This window comes from Delphinus delphis, chromosome 6 (genome assembly GCF_949987515.2).
Source record: "Delphinus delphis chromosome 6, mDelDel1.2, whole genome shotgun sequence".
Lineage (NCBI taxonomy): Eukaryota > Metazoa > Chordata > Mammalia > Artiodactyla > Delphinidae > Delphinus > Delphinus delphis.
Window position 1 is genome coordinate 12,468,284 of NC_082688.1, and position 23,391 is coordinate 12,491,674.

Sequence of the window (23,391 nt, forward strand, 5' to 3'; positions counted from 1 at the left end):
TCCCACTGCTTCCATTATCTCTTGGTTTGCCAGATTTTTCACGTAGAGATAATAGGGCATGTTCTCTAAATTCAGTGCCATGTGAAGGCATTTACAGTATCTGACTCTATGCAGGATCATGTCCCTGACACAGGCAAAGGAAAGATGAGACACTTTAACACGTGGAGAAAGAGCTTTTGCCTAAGAGCTAGGAGGGCTGGATTCCAATATTCCTGTCTCATCACTCCCTGCCAGCCATCCTTTTTAGATTCATAACTACCCTGTATTCAAAAAGCACTTGTGTAAGCTCTGCTGATGACCTGAGACTTGTATCAAGTCATTTCTTCTACCTAGGTTTTCTTTCCTCAACTATAAAACGAAGGGTCAGACTAGGTTTTCATTCTTTCTAACTATAAAGCTCTCCAAGATTCTGAGAATGCGAGAGAGTGGGGTGACAGGAAAAAGGCATCAAACTTAGAGAAGACCTGGGAAAGAGTGCTGGTTCCAGCACTTCCTAGGTATGTGACCTTCGACAGGTCAAAATCTCTGGGCCTCAATTTCATCTGTAGATGACAATAATATTTATCAGGGTTATCAGGACGATCGAATAAGATAAGAGCTGCAGAAGCACTTTGTAAATATAGAAGGGCTATTCAAATGACAACTGTTTTGCCACTGGGCCGCACAGAGTAATGGTTAAAAGTTGAGGCTTTGGAATTTGGGCGCCCTCACTCACTAGCCACGTGACCCGATGAAGTTATTTCTCTGAGCTTCCCTTTCTCCAGCATGGGGGATTAAAAATACCTACTCCCCTGGGAGTAAGGGGCGTGGGTTCGATACTTGGTTGGGGAACTAAGATCCCACATGCCACGCGGCCAAAATAAATAAATAAATAAAGGGTATGGACTTAATTCTATAAAAAAAAAAACCCTACCCCCAAAAGATTGTTATGAAAATTAAATGCTCCAGCCAGGTGGCAAGTTACTAAGTAGCTGTCCCTATTTAGTAAGCCCCGCCTCCCACCCTGGAAGTTCCTAGCTGATGAGATGAGCCCCGCCCCCAGACTCGCTCAGATCAGCAGGTCCCGCCCTCAGCCGTAAAGGTCAAGCCGGATTCGAATGGAACGCGTCCGGGTGTTCAGTCCCCCAGAGGTCCTTGAGTAGAGATCTCTGGCACCCGGGCCCCGCGCGCGCCTCGAGGCCGTACCGAGGCCACTCACCAGCTACCGCCCAGTCTACTAGGAAGACTCGCACGACCGCAGCGACGGCGGCGGCGCGGGCGTCGTGACGTCACGGGGCGGGGCGGCGGCGCAGGCGTAGTGCGTCACGGGTGGCCTGGCAGCTGGCGGCGCTGAGGTGGACGCGTCTAGAGGGTTGTCTGACCGTGGAGTCGGGGCTTTGCTTTGGGGGCATGAGCCGAGGGGACTACGCCGAGGTGACGAGGTGAGTCCGGCCGCGACGCGCCTCTGCATCTTAGCGCCGGCCCCGCGAGGGGCTCCCAGAGGAGGCTGCCCTAGAGAGACGGCTTCTCAGGCCCCGCCCCGGATTGTCCCGCTGCTGGCCCGGAAATAACAATCCGAGTAATGACCCATCGCATCTGGGAATTCGCGGCCAGGGATCGGGAAGCCCGGATTCCAGGCTTGACCCCACCGTTACCGTTAGCTTTTAGGAACAAGTGCCTGCTTCTCTGCTCCTCAGTTTCCCCAAATGACTGTTCGTGGCTTCCAGGGTCGTTGTAGCTCAGCGGGGGGGGTGGGGGGGTGGGCGGGAGCGTTTTGTGAATTCTGTGAATATAAGAGGTTGTCGCCATTGCGAACCCAAAGGATTTTGATTGTCATATGGCATCTTGATCACTTACCACACCTTACCGTTCCTCAAAAAGTGCTGTGCCGAGCTGTCACGTGTATTGTCATATTTAAGCATCATAACAACCCTTGAGATAGGGATAATTATGCCCTTTGTAGGAAGGAGGAAGAAACTGAGGCTCCGAATGGGGAAGTGGCTTGTTTCATTCATTCATTCAGTAAATACTGAGTACCAGCCAGGAGCTAGGCAGTGTACTAAGTGCCGGGAATAGAATCATCAAAATAGGTAAGGCCCTGTCCTCCAGTAACTTACATTCAATGTATCTAGCATGTGATACATTGAGCTGGTATTATGTGGAAAGAAAAAGGTGGCTGTCATAGAGACTAACAAGATGCTCTGCTCTATTAGGGAAAGCTTTTCTGAGGAGGGGACACCTAAGGGGCAGTCATGACTTTCTAAAGTCACAAAATAACTGGGTGCAAAAGCCAGGATTTGAGTGCCTCTCTTCTGGCCCCATATCCTGCACTCTTCCCACTAAAAATGGTTCCCTCGTGTGATACTATTTCCTGTTGGTATTAGTATCAGAAGGTTTTATCATTCAAGTCTCATCTCAAATGTCATCTCCTATAGGTCTTCCCTTTCCACTAATTCTAAAGTAGCCCATCCCTAGACTTTGTCAAATCCCCTTGCTTAACTGTGTTTGCGGCACTTATCACAAATTACATCTTGATTATTTATTTTCCTTTTGTCTTGTCCTGCCCCTCTTCCAAATATAAGCATGCATAGGGCAGAGACCTTGCTTGTTCACTGCTCTGCCCCCAGTACCTAGACACTGCCTGGAAAATAGAGGCTCTATAAAAATTTTTTGAATGAATGATCTGTAAGTAGAAGGAAAGGACAGGAAAGGACAAAATATTTCGCCTCTCCAGTTTCCACACCTGGGATTCTACTTATGCCTGTTTTACCTTTCTCCCAGGAAGTAGGAGCAAGAGCTATGGCTCGTTCATCTCTCTATTTTCAGCACATAGTCCAGGGCTTAGCAGTTATTAGTTGCTTGTCTCACATTATGGAACAGATTGAACATGTGAATGAGAGAGGAAGAAAAATACCCTCATGTGTGGAGGTAGATAAACACATTTAACAAACAATTACCTGAGGGGCTGCTATGTGCTAGCCTGTATAAGCTGTGCTGAGTTGAATAAGAGGTAATGGCAGTGTTCAGTATATCAGCTGTTGTTATTAAGACGCAGTTCCTGCAACACTGATCTCGGAGGCACTTCTGGTTTTACAGGACATGTTTTCTCTAGCAGGGAGTTATGAAGTCTGTCACAGCCTGCCATCTTCCCAGCCCCTTTATTTTCCTTCCTCTACCACATCATACATTAAAGCTTTATTTTACATCTGTTGTGTCATTTTTGGTCTTCTCAGCAACTCTAAGTTAGAAGCAGGGCAAGGTTTATTATGTAGAGGTGAGGAGACTGAAGCTAAGAATGAAGTGACTTCCAATGGAAATGCCAAAATTTGAAACCAGGCCTTCTGACCGCAAGGTTTTTGGTCTTTACATTACTGTCTCCATCGTAACCCTCATCCTCCTTTTGTGGCTGTGATATGAGACGTTTCAGGAGCTAAGTCGGTAATAGTTTAAGCTAAAATTAATTGAATGTTTCTTAGGTGCCATGCATTTATTGTTCTTAATGTTTTTGGTGTATTAACTCAGTGAATCTGCATAGCTCTTTATTACCCCTATTTTACAAATGAGGAAACTGAGACACAGAGTGGTTAAGTAACTTGCCCACCGTTACAGAACTAGTAAATAATGGAACTGGAATAACTACAGAGCAAGTTAGTCTCTTCTTCCCAGTGTCTCCCAAAATATTAGACATGATAATAGCTAATTGATTACTTACTATTGTTCTTCCCCACCCATACCCTTAAGTGTCATTAAGACTCACTTTCTGGTGGTTTCCAAGGCTTATTTTGGGTGACGGTTGTTGAACTGGAGTATCATGTAGTAGTAGAGACTTTGGCCTCCTGCCCAGTCAGCCTCTGGCTTCAGAAGAGAAAAACTAGTTTCTACACACAGAACCACACCCCTTTCACCTTAAATGGAAGCTTTTGCTCTCTGGCTGCCGGAGGAGCTGTCCCAAGGGAACTGGTGCTGGGGCCCTGTTTGTGGAATAACTGAAGCCTTTGAAGGACTGCCCAGGGCATGCCCTCCTTGAATAAATGTTTGTTGAATTGAATTTGAAGTCTCATGTTCACAACATGTTGCTCCTTTCCTGTCTGAATATTCACATTTCCTTTAGTATTTCGTAGAGATTGATGGAAGCAGAAACCAAAACTCTTCCCCTGGAGAATGCATCCATCCTTTCAGAGGGTTCCCTACAGGAAGGGCACCGGTTATGGATTGGCAACCTGGACCCCAAAATCACAGAGTGAGTCTAATATATTTTAATTCATTACCTACAAAATTGGGATGCTTGTGGTGAGGATGTTCAGAAGAATTTTCAAGGGATATAGGCTATATTTTGGCCCTTTTATTTATGTTTTAATTATCTTTGAAGGGAATATGTTGTTTTAGCATGTCATCTTGTCATTTTTCTTACATTTGGACTCTTCTACTGCATAGACACAGACTTAGATACCCTTTAAACCATATATTACTTGTTTTTCCTGCTTGCCTAAGATGTTCTCCTAATTTTCAACTATTCCGAATCCTTGTACCCAGTGACTAGGAAATTATTTCCTAAAAGCAGCCATGGGCATACTTTCATTCCCCAAAATGAAGGAACAAACAGAAGAAGTATCAGTATTTTCACAAAAAGGCAGAGAGGTACCACTTGACTCTAATTCATGTTAAGCAGCCATGGAACCAAGGAAAGTCAGAAGGAATCTTAGAGATACCCCAGTCACTTTGGTTTTCATTCATTCATTAAATGATTTGAGTGCCTACTCTGTGCCAAGTGCCATGCTAGGCAATTTTCAAAGTTTCTAAATCTGAGGAGCCTTGTCTTATTAAAGTACAGAACCTAGATATAAAATAAAAGCTCAGAGTTGCTCTGATTAAAGGGAGGACAAGGTGTACCCAGTGCCTTTGGGCCGCAGTCACCCTTTCTTTGGCAATCACTTATAGGACTCGTGGAGCACCCTTGAAAGACTCTGATATATTCCAGCTGTTTTATCCTACAGCAGAGGAAACTGAAGCCCAAGAGATAGAAGTGCCTTGTCCATGGTGACAAAGCTAATTGAATTGTCTTGACTCCCCACTCTTTCCTTTGTGGATATTATAGTGGAGTGAAATTTCTTCGCAGAGAGAATTGAGAGGTTTTTCCTTCCCCCAGTCGTTCGGTAGGGGCAGGTGGTGGTTGGTGGCAGGATAGCCAAGCGTGGGTGGATTGAGCCATTTGGGGTCAACGCTTGAAGCAAGCATGGGTTACAGCCTCAGTCCTAGAAGTTACTCCCTGTGGAATAGTGTTAAAAGCAAGGAGAGAGGAAACAAGGGAATCTGCTTAGAGGAGGTGTATAACAGGGTTGGGATTATGAGAGAGGAAAGAGATGTAAACTAACATATCAGGATCATGACAGAATGTTCAGTTCCTTAAACCTGCTCAAGCTCAAACTGGCTAAGTGTAGACACCGTTGGGTCGCTCTAGAAATTATGATGGTATTTAAGGTGTGTTGCCCCCTAATTATGTTACGTTGATCACGGGGGCCCTTAAATATAGACTGTGCATTTATTTTGGCTCTCTTTATGACTTATGGCGTTGAGGATGAATGTGTGAACCTGCCCAAGCTCTCAGTTAATGAGGGAATTAAACAGAGAAGCTGTTTCCATCATCTATAACCCAGGCTGTGAGAGGATGCTTCCAAGAGTGGTTTCCATTCCCACCTCTTCTTGTCTGAATGGAAATCTGGAGTGTGGAAACAATGTTCATTGTTTTAGCTGGGGTTCCCTGTAATGATATTCTTGTTATAATTGTATCCTGCTGCTTGACAGGAAGGTTCAAATGGGCATCTGCCACCTCAGTTTATGTCATAAGTGGGAGTATGTAGATGTTTTGTTTAGTTACAGCATTAACAGGAACATTGAATCAAAAACTCTCCCACTGGTATCTCTGCTCTTCTCATATCAGGACAAAGGTGGACATCCAGTACTAGACTACAGATCAGGGCCTTGCTGGCTCCACCTGTGACTTCCCACCTCTGTATTACCAGAGATCATTTCTACTGTATTTCATATATGGCTTCCTTATCTTAAAATATTTTCTCGATAAACAAACTGATTTATTAAATTTCTTCTTAATGACATAACTACCAGTTGTAGCTTATGGTTAGCATGAAATGCATAGTGTTACTTCATTTAATTTACTTAATTACAGCAAAGAAACCTGACATTATAGTAAGGTAGGTCTCATCTTGTAGAAATATGTGATTTTCTTCCAAGTTTTTGAAGTACGTAAACTTCTAGATCCTGTTCCTTTCAAGATGTAGGTAACGATGGACCTAGACTAATTATTGAAATGCAGTCATTCCCAAACATTGAAGGGCTGCATGATGAAACTTGTGTGAACATGTGGTACCCAGCTTGTAGTCTAATCTCAGGAAATATTATTTGAATCCAAATCTCTAAAGTTCTAATGACTCTTGACAGAAGTTTTTTAAAGAAAAAAACCTTTTCCGCTCAGTTTTTCAAAGTTTATTTTATAATAATTCTATTCATCTTATGTGCGTGTGTGCCTGTTACTAATCTGAGTTGTGTTCAAGTTATAGTAGGATGTCCATCAGCCTCTTCTCAACAGAATACGCATTGCTGACCGACTGTCTAGCACCCTGATACTCTGTTCAGTTTGTAGTTGCAATACTGACCACTTTAGGACCATGTTACATGCCAGGAATATCTGTATAACTAAATAGATCTTAGAGATCTGGATTTAAGGGAATGATGATATACTCTTATTTATGGAGGTAGCAGATTCCAAGCCTATGTTCTTTCGACTATATTTGGATTCCTCTCAACTATATTGTACCTCATAATTCTTACCTATAAAGTGAGACTGTTCAACTAAATGCTCTGGAAATGTCTTCTAGCTCTAATATTTCTTTAGTTCCTCTTATTTAAGCTTGCAACAGTCTTGTGAGGCAGGTAGAACAGACAACACTTCCCTACTTTATAAGTAAAGAAAGGTAAAGGGAGTTGACTCAGTTCACTTAAGTAGTTAATGATAGGACTAAGTTCCTGGCACCTAACATAGGGCTCTTTGCACAAATATTCTAACAGTCCATGTAACTGGACAGTCATAACCTAAAGTATTCTATTCTAAATTTTTCATTGTAAGGACTTCCTTTAAATGTTATGGGACCCAGTCTAACTGTAAGAGTAAAAACAACAACTTTAAATATTATTACTAGTGCCTTCAATAGAGAAGCTGAAAAAATTAATGTCTTTAGACATCTATTTTCTATACCATGGTTTCTTCTGAGAGGGTTAACACTGCTTTCTTTTTTAAATATTAAATGTGCTGTATAGAAAGCCAAATTAATAGCCACTGCGTTATGTATAAGGAGAAGTATGAGAGAGAACAAAGCCAGTAGAAATTCTAAAAGAAAGAACATTCTGGATGGAGGGTGAATCATAAATAAAGGAACATAAGTAGGAATAAGAAGTATTGTTGGGCTTCCCTGGTGGCACAGTGGTTGAGAGTCCACCTGCCGATGCAGGGGACATGGGTTCGTGCCCCGGTCTGGGAAGATCCCACATGCCGCGGAGCGGCTGGGCCTGTAAGCCATGGCCGCTGAGCCTGCGCGTCCAGAGCCCGTGCTCCGCAATGGGAGAGGCCGCAACAGTGAGAGGCCTGCGTACCGCAAAAAAAAAAAAAAAAGAAGTATTGTTATGGATGAGTCGAATATCGGGAAGACCTTTTTGACTAAAAGGGAGGTTGAATACTAAACGATAATGAAAATAGTAGTTGGAGAGAGAGAATGCTATCAGATTAAGACAGGATCTATAAAATTTATTCAGACAAGTTTGAATTTCACGTAGAAGAGATTCGTGAGTGTTTGGTGGGAGACCAACATCATGAAAGTGATGTTTTAGTAGGAAAATCAGACATCAGTATTAAGGATGAATAGGAGGGGCAAAGACTGAAGATGAAGATTAGCTGCGGACCTGCCATTAATATCACCTAGATAGAGACAGTGAACTTGGAGACCACTGGGTGGAGTCTGCGAGATGAAGAAGGTGACTGAAGAGGAGCGGAGAGCTAAAGATGATCCTGATGTTTCTTGCCTGAGAAATGGAAAAGAATCATGTCCACACCAGCCAGCGGAATAGCTGGAAAGAGGCATAGTTTGTGGAGAGGAGGAGGTCAGGCCTGGCGTTATTAAGTAAACTTAAAAGCAATGGAGAGCCACCTGGGTGGAAGTGTCCTTCGGATGTAGACTTTCAGAGCTAAGCTCAAGGGATTATAAACGCATGAGCATGTAAGAACAGAGTGTTTCCACCTGAAGACACGCCCGCTTCTCTCTCAGCCCATTCCTTGTTTTTCCTCCATGACCTGTGCTGCTTCTCATGCTTTGGTTTGCATAAAACAGCCTTTACTATTTACTTATTTAAATTTGAAACAAAGTAAGACCATTTAAAAACATATAAGGCATAGAACATAAAGACCCACCACATAATAATTTCTGTAAATTTATGAAAAAAATTTTCTCTAAAACAAATTGTGCATTAAAAAGAATCTTAAATGTCATTTCGTTGGCTTCCCAGTACCTACAGCATCACATTAAAATTCCCTCCTGCACACATCTTTCCCAACCTGTCCCCTGCCTGCCTTTTAGCCTCTTCACTTACTGTCTAAGAGCCCCCACTGTCTGCCGTTGGCTCAGTCTTTTTCACCTTTATGTCTTTACACAGGGTATTCACTAACCGCCTTCCCTGCACAGCTGGTCCTCTTCATCTGTGTGCTCACGTACATACCTCTGTGTGCAAGCTTCACACTTTTAAAATTGTTTGATTACATCTCTCTGTCCTCGAACCAGAATGTCAGGTCTTTGAAGACAGAGACTTAGTTGTATTCATTTGGATAGTCAAGTGCCTAATACTACAATTCTTGACACATTTGTAGGTGTCTATCTTAACCTAATCTAATTCATATAGACTAATTCCCTCTGTGCCATTAGGCAGGAAGGCCATTTTAAAGACCCATTACAGAAAACACTAATTATGTTGCAGAAATATGTATGGGACTGGTGTACTAATTCTCCGGCTCCCGAAGGCTGCAGGGCCCACATTTCATTAAGTGAAGCAAGGCTCTGATGAGTAGCGAGCTCTCCCATACTTCAGCAGCAGATGAAAGTGCTTGCAGATGTGAAAGCAAGATTCTCCAGGCTTTTTTCACTATCAGAGCTTGCAGTCTCCATCTCCAGGAAGCAAAATAGTAAACATTTCATTCCTTTTGTTTCGGTGTTCCGATAATTTCAAGAAATTATCAAACAAGGAAAGAAATCCTGGAGAAGTTGAAAGACACTGACCTAAGCAGATGTTCCTGGAATCTTAAGGTCGCACTTCTCGGGCAGAACGCATTTGTTAGCTTTTCAAAGAATAATCTGTTGGAGTTTTTTTTTTTTTTCCCTGAGTAAATTAAAATTCATTTCCTAGGAAATGCCGATCGCCTTACCTTCCTGCTATTAAGCAGAATGGAGTTAATGAAAAGATGACCGGCCCACAGTAGCCCTTAGGTTGTTTTTTTAAAAAAAGATTTGACCCACCATTTATGGCAACTGGTGCAGTGTTGAGGTTTGAATGTGTATAGTAAGTGGAAGATGCAGCTGTGAATTAAAGACGCTGAGAGAGATTCTTCTAGCCCATCTGCGCACTTGAGAGACCCACCCTTGCTGTAAGCATATTCAGAAAACCAAGTAAAACCAGAAATTTGCACTTTAGGTGTCTTCCTTTCCCCTGAAGAATCACCTCATTCATTCTCACCAGCAGTTGAGGTATCGTGATAGGAATTGAGAGTTTGGAAACTAGAGGGTTATGGTTGTTTTCTCCTTCAAAACAGATCTAAAGACCAGATTAATATCCACTGTATGCCTTGGGATCCTTGCCCCCTGCCCCAGTAAAAGACCTGTGTTATGTCTTCCTTGCTCCACTGTGTCAGGACCTGATCCAGGATAATGGGCTTGCTTGTTGATGTGCATTGTCTCAAATTTAGTGTAGCTTATGATCCATTTCATATCTTCCTGCCTCCCAAAGGAGATTCTTACTCAGGAATAAAATCTTGATGAGTTTTCTCCTAGAAAACAATGTGAATATGAATGTGGCTGTAAAGACAGCTTTACTGACTCCCTGTGGGGTAGAATTCCCAGTAATAACAGATTTAGCATGTGGGCTGATACCTTTTTAGTATCACAGGGACAGCATTGTTTAGAGAAAGCCTTGACTCCATTTGAATAGCGTGGAGGATGCCAGGAGGAAGGCCAAAGGAAAAGGAAACGGGAGAGCTGTTGGTTTGTCTCACCCTTACATCAGATGACAGGAAGTCGGAATTGAGATTGGCCACAGCAACCTGTTAAGGCCACATCTGTTTGAATAACTTAAAAGCTCTATAGAAACCAAGTAAGTTTTAGAGAAAGGAATCCAAGAAGAGGGTGAGGGGCAGAGTGGCAAGAAAGAGCTTGGGGTAAACCTCCTGCCAGTAGTACATGCCCTCCTTGGCCAGCTAGATTCTTTATTCAGCCACACCAGAGCATAAATCGTATTGAAGCAACTGAGGTTGGGTAGTTACCTGCAGTGGGATGATTTATAGGACCGGCCAGGTTCCCCTGCCTGTGTGAGACCAGCCTCCATCACGTTGCGGTTCCACATTGTCCTGTCATTCGGTCACGTCAGGGATGGAAACTCTCAAGCACTTATGGAAGTGCCACTAGCTGTGGTTTGGCTTTTGGCAGAATTTGTCTCAAGTGCAGTTTGGGGCTAATGATTAACTATGAAAGCTAACGGGGAAGTCTTCCAGGATTGTTTTGTTGTTTGTGTGAATGTATATGTGTTACTTTGTTTATTTTTGAGGTAGGGTTGGCCTTTGCATTTGGAGTGTGAGTGTGTGTTTCTGATGGAGTTGTAGTTATTCACAAATACTATTTCATTGCCAAGAAATTGAAAATAAATAAATCGACACAATTTTTGAGCTATTCTCCAAAAGAAAAACAAATGGTGCTTGTGGGCCAGACAGCTGTTTGTTAGGTGTGGTTTTTTTGTTTGGTATTTTTGTGTTGGACAGACGCATAGCCATGACAATTCTAGTCCCCATTCCAAATAGAGGCAAACAACTCTGTTTGCCAAATAAACTAACACGGCAGTTTGGAGGAAGGCAGGGGGCAGTGATGTGAGATTTTATCCCTGGGGTAAATTATCTCCTGCTTTTATCTCGCAGGCTGACCAAATTCCCAGAGTGTCTCAGGGGCTGTTCTTTCTCCATAGATACCACCTCCTCAAGCTCCTGCAGAAGTTTGGCACGGTGAAGCAGTTCGACTTCCTCTTCCACAAGTCAGGTGCTTTGGAGGGACAGCCTCGAGGGTACTGTTTCGTTAACTTTGAAACTAAGCAGGTAATTGAACTTCTCCCCCTTTCCCAGTACTTACGCTCTCATAATTATCTGTGCATCCCTCTTGACTACTAGAGTAGCAGTTCCTTGTGGGCAGGAGCCATGTCTGATTCATCTCTGTGTGCTGTGCTCTGAGTCCTAAAGGAGATCCTCGGTAAACAACTGAATTAGTGAACAGCTTTCAAGGTCTACCCTCCCCAGGCTGGCAGTCTCAGGCAGCTGACCTACTTTTCTGACCAGATGCTTTGGGATGCCCACATTAAGCACATGGACATGCCCCTCCCTGTTCTCTTTTGTTTGTTCCTTTAGTGGCTGGCCAACAAAGCCTCCTTTTCTTTCAGTAGTTTTGCCCCGTGGTGCAGAAGCCCTCCCTCTCTGTGGTGAGCCGCCCACAAACTCTCTTTTATTTTTATTTCTTAAAAATGTATCCTTCTTCTCAATGTCTCAGAATAAATGTGGACAAATTTGAATATATACAGAGAAAGAGAACCTCCAGCTTCAACCATGATGTATCCATGTATCCGTATTAAAATTTAGTCCTTGGAGGGGACATGCATTGATAAAGGAATTGAATTTGAATGTTATTAAATATGGAGACACTGCTTATAGCTCTATAACTTTATTAGTCATGTGTGAGAACATTGCCTAGTTATTGTTTTATTAATAATAATTGTATTTGTATGTTTTTCTTACTGTAAAAGTGATACCTGTTTCTTACAGATGAAAATATAGATAAGTAATTTCATTTATTAGCCTAAAACCCAGAAATAATCAGTTCTTTAATATTTAGTTGTATATCTTTGTAGTCCCTTCTTCTTTCTTCACATTCATACACACATACACATGCACACAAACACATGTACACAATTTTTAAAAAAAACGTGCAGCTTATAACACACAAACAGAATTATATATCCTATTTACCACTGAAAGAAAATTAAAATTTTTTCTGTCATCTAATACACATCAAGATAACATTCTGGGGCTTCCCTGGTGGCGCAGTGGTTGAGAGTCCGCCTGCCGATGCAGGGGACACGGACTCGTGCCATGAGCCATGGCCGCTAAGCCTGCGCATCCGGAGCCTGTGCTCCACAACGGGAGAGGCCACAACAGTGAGAGGCCCGCGTACCGCAAAAAAAGAAAAAAAAAAATAACATTCTATATCATATTGTGGTTTCACTGGTGTAGCTGTAGATATATGTAAAAATTCACTGATCTATAATTTTATTATTTAGACCTCAGTTTAAAAACTAACCAGTGTCACCTTTGATGACTGCATAATATTCTGTGAACGTATGGTAATTTAACTAATCTCCACACGTGTCAGCAGTGCAGTGAACGTCTCTTTAGCTCTATGTACATATTTACTATATTCATGGAAATGGAGTGGTGTCAACAAAGGCCACAATTTTTTTTCGTAATATGACTGCCAAATTGCCTTCAAGAAGTGATGTGTCAGTATGTTCTGAAACTGTCTGAGAGTGTCATTTGTCCTTACCAGTGCTGGGAATTTTTTTTGTTAATTTCCCCTAATTTTTGCAAATGTGATAGGCAGTACGTGATTCATTATTGTTCTAATTGTTCAAGGTTTGTTTTGAGGGAACTGAAAATGTGCTCTATATAGTTAGCAGTTTAAAGTACTTTGTTCTTTCCTAATGATAGAGCATGTTGAGGATTTTTATAGACAACTAAAATCAATGGTCATGTTGAGGACAGGTGCTGGGTTTTTTTTTTTTTGCGGTACGCGGGCCTCTCACTGCTGTGGCCTCTCCTGTTGCGGAGCACAGGCTCCGGACGCACAGGCTCAGTGGCCATGGCTCACGGGCCTAGCCGCTCCGCGGCTTGTGGGATCTTCCCGGACCGGGGCACGAACCCGTGTCCCCTGCATTGGCAGGCGGACTCTCAACCACTGCACCACCAGGGAAGCCCCAGATGCTGGTTTAAAAACACTAAACTTGAAGTCACAAAGCCTGTTATTTCTGACTCTTCCATTTATTAACTTTAGGCGAGTCTCTTTAACTTATTTTGACCTCAGTTTTCATCTAAAATTGGGGATTAAAAACACACACCCTCCTTACCTTTTAGGAAGTTGGGAGAATAGGTGAGGGTTTATATGAAAACACATTTGGCATTTAATAATGTTGGATACATGAATTTTGAAACAAGTTACAGAGACGGGAAATTCTTTCTTCAAACATTTATCACCTGCTGGCACCTTATGACTGTTGATACTACAGAATTAATGGAAAGTGTCATGTAAATTCTAATTCACTAAGTGAAACTTAAGAATAAAATGTCTCATCTGTCCTTCTAACTTTGCGTGCCATAGTGAGGCAAGGATGCCAGGGATGAATACTTGACACGTAGTAGGTACTCAGATATTTGTTGAATGTCATACCGGCAGGATCCAGAGGAATAAGAGAGTCACTGGGAAAACCAGACTGGAATGTCCTACACTGAGCCTCGGACTCTCCTTGTTCCTCTTCCTGTTCCTTAAGGGCTTCTTCACTCCCAGTAAACGTGGGTTACGCTTGGCCGAATGCCTCATGGATACAAATGGAGCAGAGAAGGCTTGGCAGGATGGAAAAGTACAGCCAGGCTTCCTGGGAATGTCCTAGAGTGCCTATTACCCAGCCTCAGGAATTCCTTTCAACCTCGTTGCTCCTATATCTGATGGGGACAGGGTCAGGGAAGTTCTGGCTCTGAAAACCAGGTGCAGAGATTGGCCCACAGAGATACCTTGCTCGTAGTCTCTTTGACTCACTCCTGCTTTTTCCGGCCTGGTTTCCTTCACTCCCATATCCTTTGAAGCCATTACTGTTTCTCACTTTGGATTCAGGGAGTATAAGCCCTAGTCCAGGATATGGTTTCAGAGTCCCTGGTGGAGTACAATTTCTTGACACAGTAGGTGCTACTCTAACCAACAGAAGTATGTAGAAAGATATCACCCAATAGGCCACACAACGGTCAGCTAATAATCTGACGTTGGTTGAGTGCTTACCATATGCTCCATGCTCTAGATGCGCTCTTTGACTCCTCACGACCACTGAGGAACAAGCAATGTCCATATTTTACAGGTGAAAAAGATAATATCCAGAGAGATTAACTGACCTGCTAAATATTACGCTGCCAGTAAGTGGCAGAGCCAAGATTTGAATTTTTGTTTGACTGAGATTACAAAAACTCATACCCTTTTTACTATTCTGCCTTTTTTTTTTTCTTGTAAACCCTTGCCACTTGTTTAACAAAACAGTTAGAAATTCAGCCATCAAAGCTAGTGAGGCATTTGAATCTTTGACTAACATTAATCCCTTTCCTGAACAGGAAGCAGAACAAGCCATCCAGTGTCTCAATGGCAAGCTGGCTCTGTCTAAGAAGCTGGTGGTGCGATGGGCACACGCACAAGTGAAGGTGAGTCTAACAGACTAGAAAGACAGCATCAGCTCATCCTAAATGAATCTTCCGAAAGACAGTTGTCCACTTGCCTGTTTGCATCCAAGCCTCTGCACATCTGGAACAGCCATACTCTGGTCTCCTACTTGTATTTACCATGTGTGTTGCCAGATTTTTCTTTTGAGAAACATCTCAGGAGGGATTAAGTTCCTTCGTCGTTTCTCTCCGCATACCCACAGATTCTGTTTTTGATTGATTCTTCCATGTGACTGATATGTATACTCAGACCTCTATCATTTTTTTGGTGGGGGTTGTTCTTTGGAGGAAAAAATGTATTTATTTTTAAAATTAGTTGCTTTAGGCGTTGTTAGACTCTTCCCAGCCTCTCAGTTCTTTGGAGAGTTTGAATTGTTTATTCTAAATGCTTGCGAAATGGGTAGTTTGTAAGAGTGCTTAAAGCACTGACATTTCCTTACTCCAGAGATTTTAAGAGTTATTTGTGGGACTTTGCAGTGTCTGTATTGACTCCAAGGCCCAAGCAGTGGTGAACTGCCATGTTCATCTCCTACTTGTTCTCTTGGGAAAATCTACAACCACTTTAAAAAAAAAAAAAAAAAAAAAAGAACAGTCTTCTGTTACAGCCAGCACAGGTGAAGTATGTGCACTGGAGCAATCCCCAAAGTTGATTCTATTCCTCCTGCAGTGTGGTCTTTACAGACCTGTCTGCAAAAAGATTTGTGACAGCTAGATTTGGAGCCTCAGTCTTTAGCTAAATGAGCATGAGTTTTAATCAGAGACTGTACCCAACAAGCTTCCCAGTAAAGAGTCACAGAAATAGAACATTTGAGTTCAGTGTCCAAGCTGAAGAACGGAGCTCAGACACTTTGGATCTTTATGAGTATTCCAGGTAACCACAGAGCCTTCTCAATTTCTAGGACCCATTGCCTTAAAAATAGAAGCAGCAAAGAGAATTACCAAATGCTTTTTTACTCAAAAGAAAATCAAGTCTCATTTGCCAGACTGGCTGTCATTTTCTCATTCTGCATCTCATTGAAAAGACATGCAAGAGAAATAAATCATCCTTCGTTCTGTCTTTCATTTGAGAATCTCTGTGCCCTGCAGTTCTCTTCTCCTACACATCTTTTTGACCAGAGGCTCCTGATCGCTCTTTAATATTGTATTTACCTTTTAAAAGAAGTATATAATTATCTGACATCAAATAAACTACTCTTCCTGGAGAATGTTTTCTATATCAGTGGCTGAAAGCTGTTACTACTTTTCTTCTCCACTTAGGTCTGTTAAGAGTTGAATGTTATGGTTGGTACTTTGCAAAAATCTAGCAAAATTTTAAAGTGCTTGGAATAAAGCAAAATAAATATTGTAAGAGGTGACGTATGACAGAATAAGAATGTGAGAGGGCAATCCTGCTGTGTGTCTGTACCATCTGCGAATTTAAAGGCTGAAATTCTTTCCCTACCAAATAAGGAGGACTGATGGCTAGATGGGAAGCCTCTTCTAAATTTCTCAGTTTATAACTTTTAGGCCAAAACTGTCTGGACATCTACATTAATTCTAAACATAAAGCAGTCCTAAGATTGTCGAAAAATAATCTAACGATACACTGATGGTATTAGGATTTCTGAACACATGCACTGCAGTAGAGGGCTGGTTTCTGCCCAGGTGAGGTAATTTGCCTTTTTCTTACTTGCAGAGATACGATCATAACAAGAATGATAAGGTCCTTCCGATTAGTCTTGAGCCATCCTCAAGCACTGAGCCCACTCAGTCTAACCTAAGGTAAGAAGGTGTACTACAGGAAGACGCAAGCAGGTACGCAAGAGCTTGAGCCATCTCTTCATTCTAACCTTCATTCCGGTTCTAGTAAACCTTCGGACTCTTAATTTAGAGTAGAATCTACTAACTTGACACGCTGAGAAGTGTGTTCAGTTAGTCTCCAGAATGTATACATTTCACCTCCTCCCATACGCCTAAGAGTGTGTACCAGCCATTTACAGAATTCATACACTCAAAAGAGGCTGGGTGTACTTACCATGTACCTGCCATTATACTTGGCACTGGGAATGCAAAGGTAAAGCAGATTCAGTCCTTGCCATAAAAACAGGCATTTTAATAAGACCTTGATTATCTTCAGCATTTGTCATCATACACGAATTCCTCCCCAGCTATGAGTTCCTTTATACAGAATTCGGGTTTGTAGCACTTTAATTTTATCTACGATTTCAGCAAATATAACAGTTTTGGTTCTAGTAAGTACAAATTATCATTTCCTTCCTTGGAGTTAATTCAAAACAGAAGGAATTGAGGGTTGAGTAGAGAAAGCGGAAGTTAAGTAGATGGGTGAGCAGAAGTAGAGGGGTTTACTTTGCATCGTAGCCTAGGGAGAAATGTTAACAATAACAAAAGCCAGGATTTATTGAGCTCACTGTGAAGCAGGCTCTGTGCTAAACACTTTACATGCCGTATGTCATTGAATTATAAAAATTCTGGTAAAAGTACAGTTGTACTCATTTTACAAATGAGGAAACTGAAGTTTAGAGAGGTAAAATATCTTGGCCAAGATCACGCAGGTAGCAAATAGCAGAGTCCAGATTCAAAGACAGGTTTACTGGACTTAAACATTCAGTCTTTTAATTACTGCTTTAAAGAAACTCCAGGCTGTAAATGCAGGACTACTGTTCTAAAGCCTGTTCCAGGGGCGGGGAAGAAGATAGGTGAAAGATCATCAGTGTTCCATAAGGATCAGAAATCAACATGTCTATATGGGGAAAGAATCGAAAAAAGAGTGGATATATATATATATTTGTATAACAGATTCACTTTGCTGTACACCTGAAAGTAACACAATATTGTAAATCAATTATACTCCAATAAAAATGAAAAAAAGGGCTTCCCTGGTGGCGCAGTGGTTGAGAGTCCGCCTGCCGATGCAGGGGACACGGGCTCATGCCCCGGTCCGGGAAGATCCCACATGCCACAGAGCGGCTGCGCCCGTGAGCCATGGCCGCTGAGCCTGCGCATCCGGAGCCTGTGCTCCGCAACGGGAGAGGCCACAACAGTGAGAGGCCCGCGCACTGCGAAAAAAAGAAAAAAAAAAAAAAAAAAAGGAAATCAACAGTGTCATGAAGTCAGGAAAGTGATGCCTATTTGGACAGAGGGCCAGACAGGGAAAAAAAAACCTTTCCTATATATTTGCACCAAACAAAACAGATGTACAGGCATCTCATTAAACTGCAGGGGAAGGTGATCCTGAAATGTTTTCAGGAGCGATAAAATTGGTAAATTAAAATTAATTTTATACTTACTAATTTGTCTAATATCATTGATATTTCTTAATTTTGTGCTGCTTTATTTTATACTCCCAATTTTTTTTTTTTTTTTCCCTAACCAATGACTTCTGTAGATTCACTGGGAACTTATTTCGGCTATCCTATTTTCCCCATGAGAGTAAACCTCCTTGATCACAGATTGGTTTCATGGAGGTTTTCATAAATCTAACTCCTGTTAGGAAGGGACGACTGCATTTATGCTTGGTGATCTCCATGGTACAGTGAACATGTCTTTAGTTTCTTATTTTCACTGTTTGCTCTCTTTACTAGATAATCTAGCCTGGTGTTTTCCATTTATTTTTTAATCCAGAGAACCTCAGTTTACATCTTTCGATTAACATCTATGCCTAATTAGAGAAGGTTGTTTTCCCTGTGACTCATACAGAATGAATGGCTGGCTGTTAATTTTCCATTAATGGAAAAAGGTGCTGGAATGCATCTCAGTGAGACCTCAGAGTTTTTTTTTTTTTTTTTTTTTGCGGTACGCGGGCCTCTCACTGTTGTGGCCTCTCCCGTTGCGGAGCACAGGCTCCAGACGCGCAGGCTCAGCGTCCGTGGCTCACAGGCCCAGCCGCTCCGCGGCATGTGGGATCCTCCCGGACCGGGGCACGAACCTGCGTCCCCTGCATCGGCAGGCGGACTCTCAACCACTGCGCCACCAGGGAAGCCCAGGGTTCTTTTTTTTTTTTTTTTTAATTTATTTATTTATTTAGACTAGGGTCTTCGTTTGGGGTCTTCGTTTCTGTGCGAGGGCTTTCTCTAGTTGCGGCAAGTGGGGGCCACTCTTCATCACGGTGCGCGGGCCTCTCACTATTGCGGCCTCTCTTGTTGCGGAGCACAGGCTCCAGACGCGCAGGCTCAGTAGTTGTGGCTCACGGGACTAGTTGCTCCGCGGCATGCGGGATCTTCCCAGACCAGGCCTCGAACCCGTGTCCCTTGCATTGGCAGGCAGATTCTCAACCACTGCGCCACCAGGGAAGCCCCCAGGGTTCTTTTTTATTGCAACTTAGTTTTTTAATTTTACGTTGCCGGTGTAAAGTCATGAGTATGTGCAGATGTATGCCTTTTGAGGATCTCTAAAAGGCCATGTGCACATTCCCTCCCAAGTTTCTGTCCTGGACTGTAGACCATTGACAGCATCAGAATGGAAAATAAAGGGAGTCGTGGGCCAAAAAATACTCTGCCTAAGTGCTTTGCATTCTGGTCCAGGGATAGCAGTGACCTTGATCAGAAGGGAATTCCTCACAACTTCTGCAGTGTCTCCTCACCCCTTCTCTCTAATACATGGCTACTCAGCTCCCAACCTAATGGAGAGGAAAAAACAAGGACTTTGATGATAAACTGGGCTTGAATCCTGGCTCCACAATTTCTTAGCTGTGTGAACCTTGGGTGAATCCCTACCTCTGTGCATTTGTTTATCTGTAAAATGTGGATCAAAACCCTTGCAATATTGTTGCAAGGATTAGAAACAATATAAGTAAAATGCTGGACCACTGCCTGGCTCATTGTAAGCACTCTAAATGATAGCCTAAACACACATTTGTCAGTAAACAGGGACTTTGTAGGAGTTCCAGGATTTTTTTCCCATTATTATTTAGTGATTCAGAAGGTGGTACAGTATAATATAGCTCATAGTATAGCTCTGGAGTCCAATTGTATTCAAATCTCAACTCTGCCACTCACTAGCGGTATAACACTAGCTAAGTTAACCTTTCTATGCCTTGTTTTCTTTATCTGTAAAGTGAAGAATATAACGTACGTGAATCATTTCTTCCATTTTTTCTAATTGTGGTAAAATACGCATAATATAGCATTTACCATCTTAACCATTTTTAAGTGTATAGTTCAACGGTATTAAATACATTCATAATTTACAACCAGCACCACCATCTGTCTCCATAATTCTTTTCCTCTTGTAAAACTGAAGCTCTACACCCATTAAACATTAACTCCCCATTCCCACCTCCCCCAAGCGCCTGGCAACCACCATTCCACTTTGTGTCTCTGTGATTTTGGCTACTCATTTAAGTACCTCATGTAAATGGAATCAAACAGTATTTAACTTTTTAACGTTTGTTTAACTTAGCGTAATGTCCTCCAGGTTCATCCACATTGTAGCATATGTATATACCATATTTTGCTTATCCATCCATACTTCGATGGACACTTGGGTTGCTTCCACAGTTTATTGTGAATAATGCTACCATGAAAAAAACAATGCTACCATGAACATGAGTGTACACATCTCTTCCAGACTCTGCTTTGAATTCCTACACAAATTATTTTTGAGTGCCTACTATCTACAGACACTAAGGTGCTGATCAGTGTTGGTGTCTGAGGTTTAAATGTAGCAATATGCAAAGTACTTCTAACAGTGTCTTACAGAGAAAACTTAATAGATGGACCAGACTTGATCTCTTTCCTAAAATGAGAACATTAATTGTTTTTATATGTGTTTTCTGTGAAATGCTTGCATGTTTGTGTTTGAGTATCTTGTTGCTACTCTGATATGCTTAAGAGGCACAAAGAAGATGAAAGACACAGGTATTCTCTGAACGTACCCACTCTGATCCTCTGCTGTCCTTTTTCCAGTGTCACTGCAAAGATAAAAGCCATTGAAGCAAAGCTGAAAATGATGGCAGAAAACCCTGACGCAGAGTATCCAGCAGCACCTGTTTATTCCTACTTCAAGCCACCAGATAAAAAAAGGACTACTCCTTATTCTAGAACAGCTTGGAAATCTCGAAGATGATGGTTATGAATTACCATAACAGCAAAAGCAAATTGGTGTCCACACCTGAAATCCTCTGCCTTTGTGCTTGTAGCTGTGAATGGTACTATCCGACAGAGCACAGTCACATGTTAGAGTTTGGTAACATAACGTCTTTGGATGTTCTTATGGATGTTTTTTCCCTGAAGTATGTGTGGAATTGAGCATCATCCAGAATAAATAGGATTGTATCCAAAACTGTGATTTGAACACTGGGATGCTCTAGTTGGCTGGTTTGTTTGGATTTGTAACTCCAGAAACAGTATATAGTGTGCCAGAGAGAAAGGCAAACGTAAAAAATGTTACTATTTAAATCAGGAAACTTAAGTTATTAATATCCGTCTTAAAAAAAACAAACAAAACATTTTCCTGTACTCAAGTGTCTTTACAACATAAAGAAGAAGTAAAAGACAGGGAGGGAAGTGAGAGATTTTTGAATCGTGTTCAGAACTGCTGTTCCAGAATTCTCTATGGAAATCCCTCCAACTGGACTAAAAGAAAAGGTTCTTGGCAAAAAGAGCTGTTTCTTTGAGCAAATGTTGTGGTAATATGTTTAAGAATTATGCTTATTGTTTCAAAATCCCAACTAGGAAAATATGGTGTATATCTTAAAAAATTGTTTGCATTGACAAAACTGTAGAATGAAATTTAGCATTTTACACCACAATGGAAGTTCTGTTTGGAAATCCAGTTTTTCTACTGGGATCATTTTTTAAGAATCTGAATAATCCTGCCTCTATAATACCAAATGTCATTATTAATATGGGACTTTTAAAATTGCATTTATTGCATGAGATTGTTTTTAATAGCATGAGGATGTTCTATTTGGAATTGTATCATGGTCAATCTAAATAGAAAAGCAAAATTTCTTTGAAAACTTAAACATTGCTATATTGATCTCTAACAAACATGTTATTTATTAATAATTGTGTAGAGGTCTGAGTAGAAGAAATCAAATTCTCTTATGTGGGGTGAGGTGGGGACATGCAGTGGACACAGAAAGTCAATGGAGCAGGCACTGCTCTGGCACCGAGATTGTAATGACCTCATGTTTTATGTGGTTTTTAAAGGCTTGAAAGACTGCATGACTTTAAAACGATTCTTCATTTTTAGAACCTACTTCTCCCTAGATATTTTTTGCCTCTGTGAACATTTTAAATATAACAGTAGAGAAAGAAAAAGAAATCAACAGATTTGGGAGTGTGTTTCTGTCAGCAGTGTTGGTTGGTCATTTTGGTGCAAAGTTGACAGACTGTTTCATTGGGCAGCACCATTGCTTCTTTACCAGGTAAATCATTTTGTTACCCAACGTGCCACTCTTAGTGAGTACAGACTGTTTACCGTCATTTTTCCTAGCAAGAGGAAGCTTTCATTATAGGAACTTAAGTCTTCCTATGAGCATAAATGAATTTAAGACACTTGAACCAAAACTTCAGCATAGTGAGGTTTCAGAATTCACAGAACCGGTTCAGAGAAATTCTTATCACCTTTCCCAAGGTAAAGCTTTTCAGATATCTTTAAATGTTAAATACTTCCTGCGTTTATGAGCTCAGTCTAAGATGCGAGTAACTCTCTTTCCACTTGGGGGATAGGTCAGGGAGGAAGGAGCATTATCTCCCATTTTTCTGGTGACTTCTGAGAGCATAGAATTCACCATTTTATCCTTAAGTCCTCAGAGAGTTATGGTGGAGTAGGACTTAATTAATGCAAAATAGTCTTCTATTTTTAATAGGAACTTAGAAAATACTTAACTTTGAATTATCTAGAGTTGTTTCCTTTAGAAACCAGAGCTATTTATTTGTATTTAAAGCAATGTTTGTTATTTGTACCGATTCTTATTCCTCTGTGTGAATAAATGCAAGACGGTGTCTGCGGTTGTGTCTTCTCTTGTCCGTCTCCTGCAGTGAAGACCACGGCTCTCGGAGAGGCTGGTTTCCCCTCAGGACGTGGGCCGGCGTGTCCAGGCGGGGTGCTGTTTCTAAGTGCCTTCTCAGACCTCAGAGGCAGTTCTGTCCACCTTTTCTGCCTGCCTACTTCTGTTAGAGATGAGTAAAGAGACTAGCTGTTCTCACTATAAATCTATTTGAAAAGAAGTTGTTAATGGAAGTCCCCTGAAGTATGATAATGTGCTTAGGCCCTCTTTCAAAGTAGGGGTTTCAAAAGAATAAATGTGTGTGTCATAAATATGCTGAAAGCGGTTTGGTAAAACGCTTCTAAAATATAAGTGTTAATTGGTCAACTGCTATGAAGTTACCTGTACTTTAAAATTATTTATCGGTTTACTGTTTTGCTAAAGTTAAGTCACAATTTTGATTTATACAAGAGTGAAGAACTGAGGGAACTACCTTCTTAATCTCAGCTCCTATTTTATCAAATGCAAACTGTAACCCTACCCAGTTGATTTTCTATAATTGGCATCTCAGTATTAGGGAAAAGAATCACATGAGGAAAGATTTTTCAAAGCATATCAAAAATCAACAGCCAAAGTTTTTAAA

The 23,391-nt window shown here is 41.6% G+C and overlaps 2 protein-coding genes across 4 annotated transcripts in view; one reads left to right on the forward strand and one right to left on the reverse strand.

The window, feature by feature from the left end:
* The window catches only part of MRRF (mitochondrial ribosome recycling factor), a 56,561-nt gene extending 55,232 nt beyond the window's left edge, over positions 1–1,329 (reverse strand). For 2 of the 3 annotated variants that reach the window (XM_060014198.1, XM_060014195.1), the window contains exon 1: positions 1,199–1,329. The gene's annotated coding sequence lies outside the window, so the exon portion shown is untranslated. Of the gene's footprint in view, positions 1–1,185 lie in introns of all 3 variants that reach the window. The other variant, XM_060014196.1, reaches the window with a different exon arrangement.
* Positions 1,292–22,764, forward strand: RBM18 (RNA binding motif protein 18). The gene is made up of 6 exons (XM_060014199.1): positions 1,292–1,421; positions 4,091–4,219; positions 11,263–11,389; positions 14,711–14,797; positions 16,491–16,576; positions 20,719–22,764. The coding sequence occupies exons 2-6, from the start codon at positions 4,107–4,109 to the stop codon at positions 20,876–20,878; spliced, it is 573 nt and encodes a 190-aa protein (XP_059870182.1). The 5' UTR covers positions 1,292–1,421; positions 4,091–4,106; the 3' UTR covers positions 20,879–22,764.
* Positions 22,765–23,391: the final 627 nt, after the last annotated feature.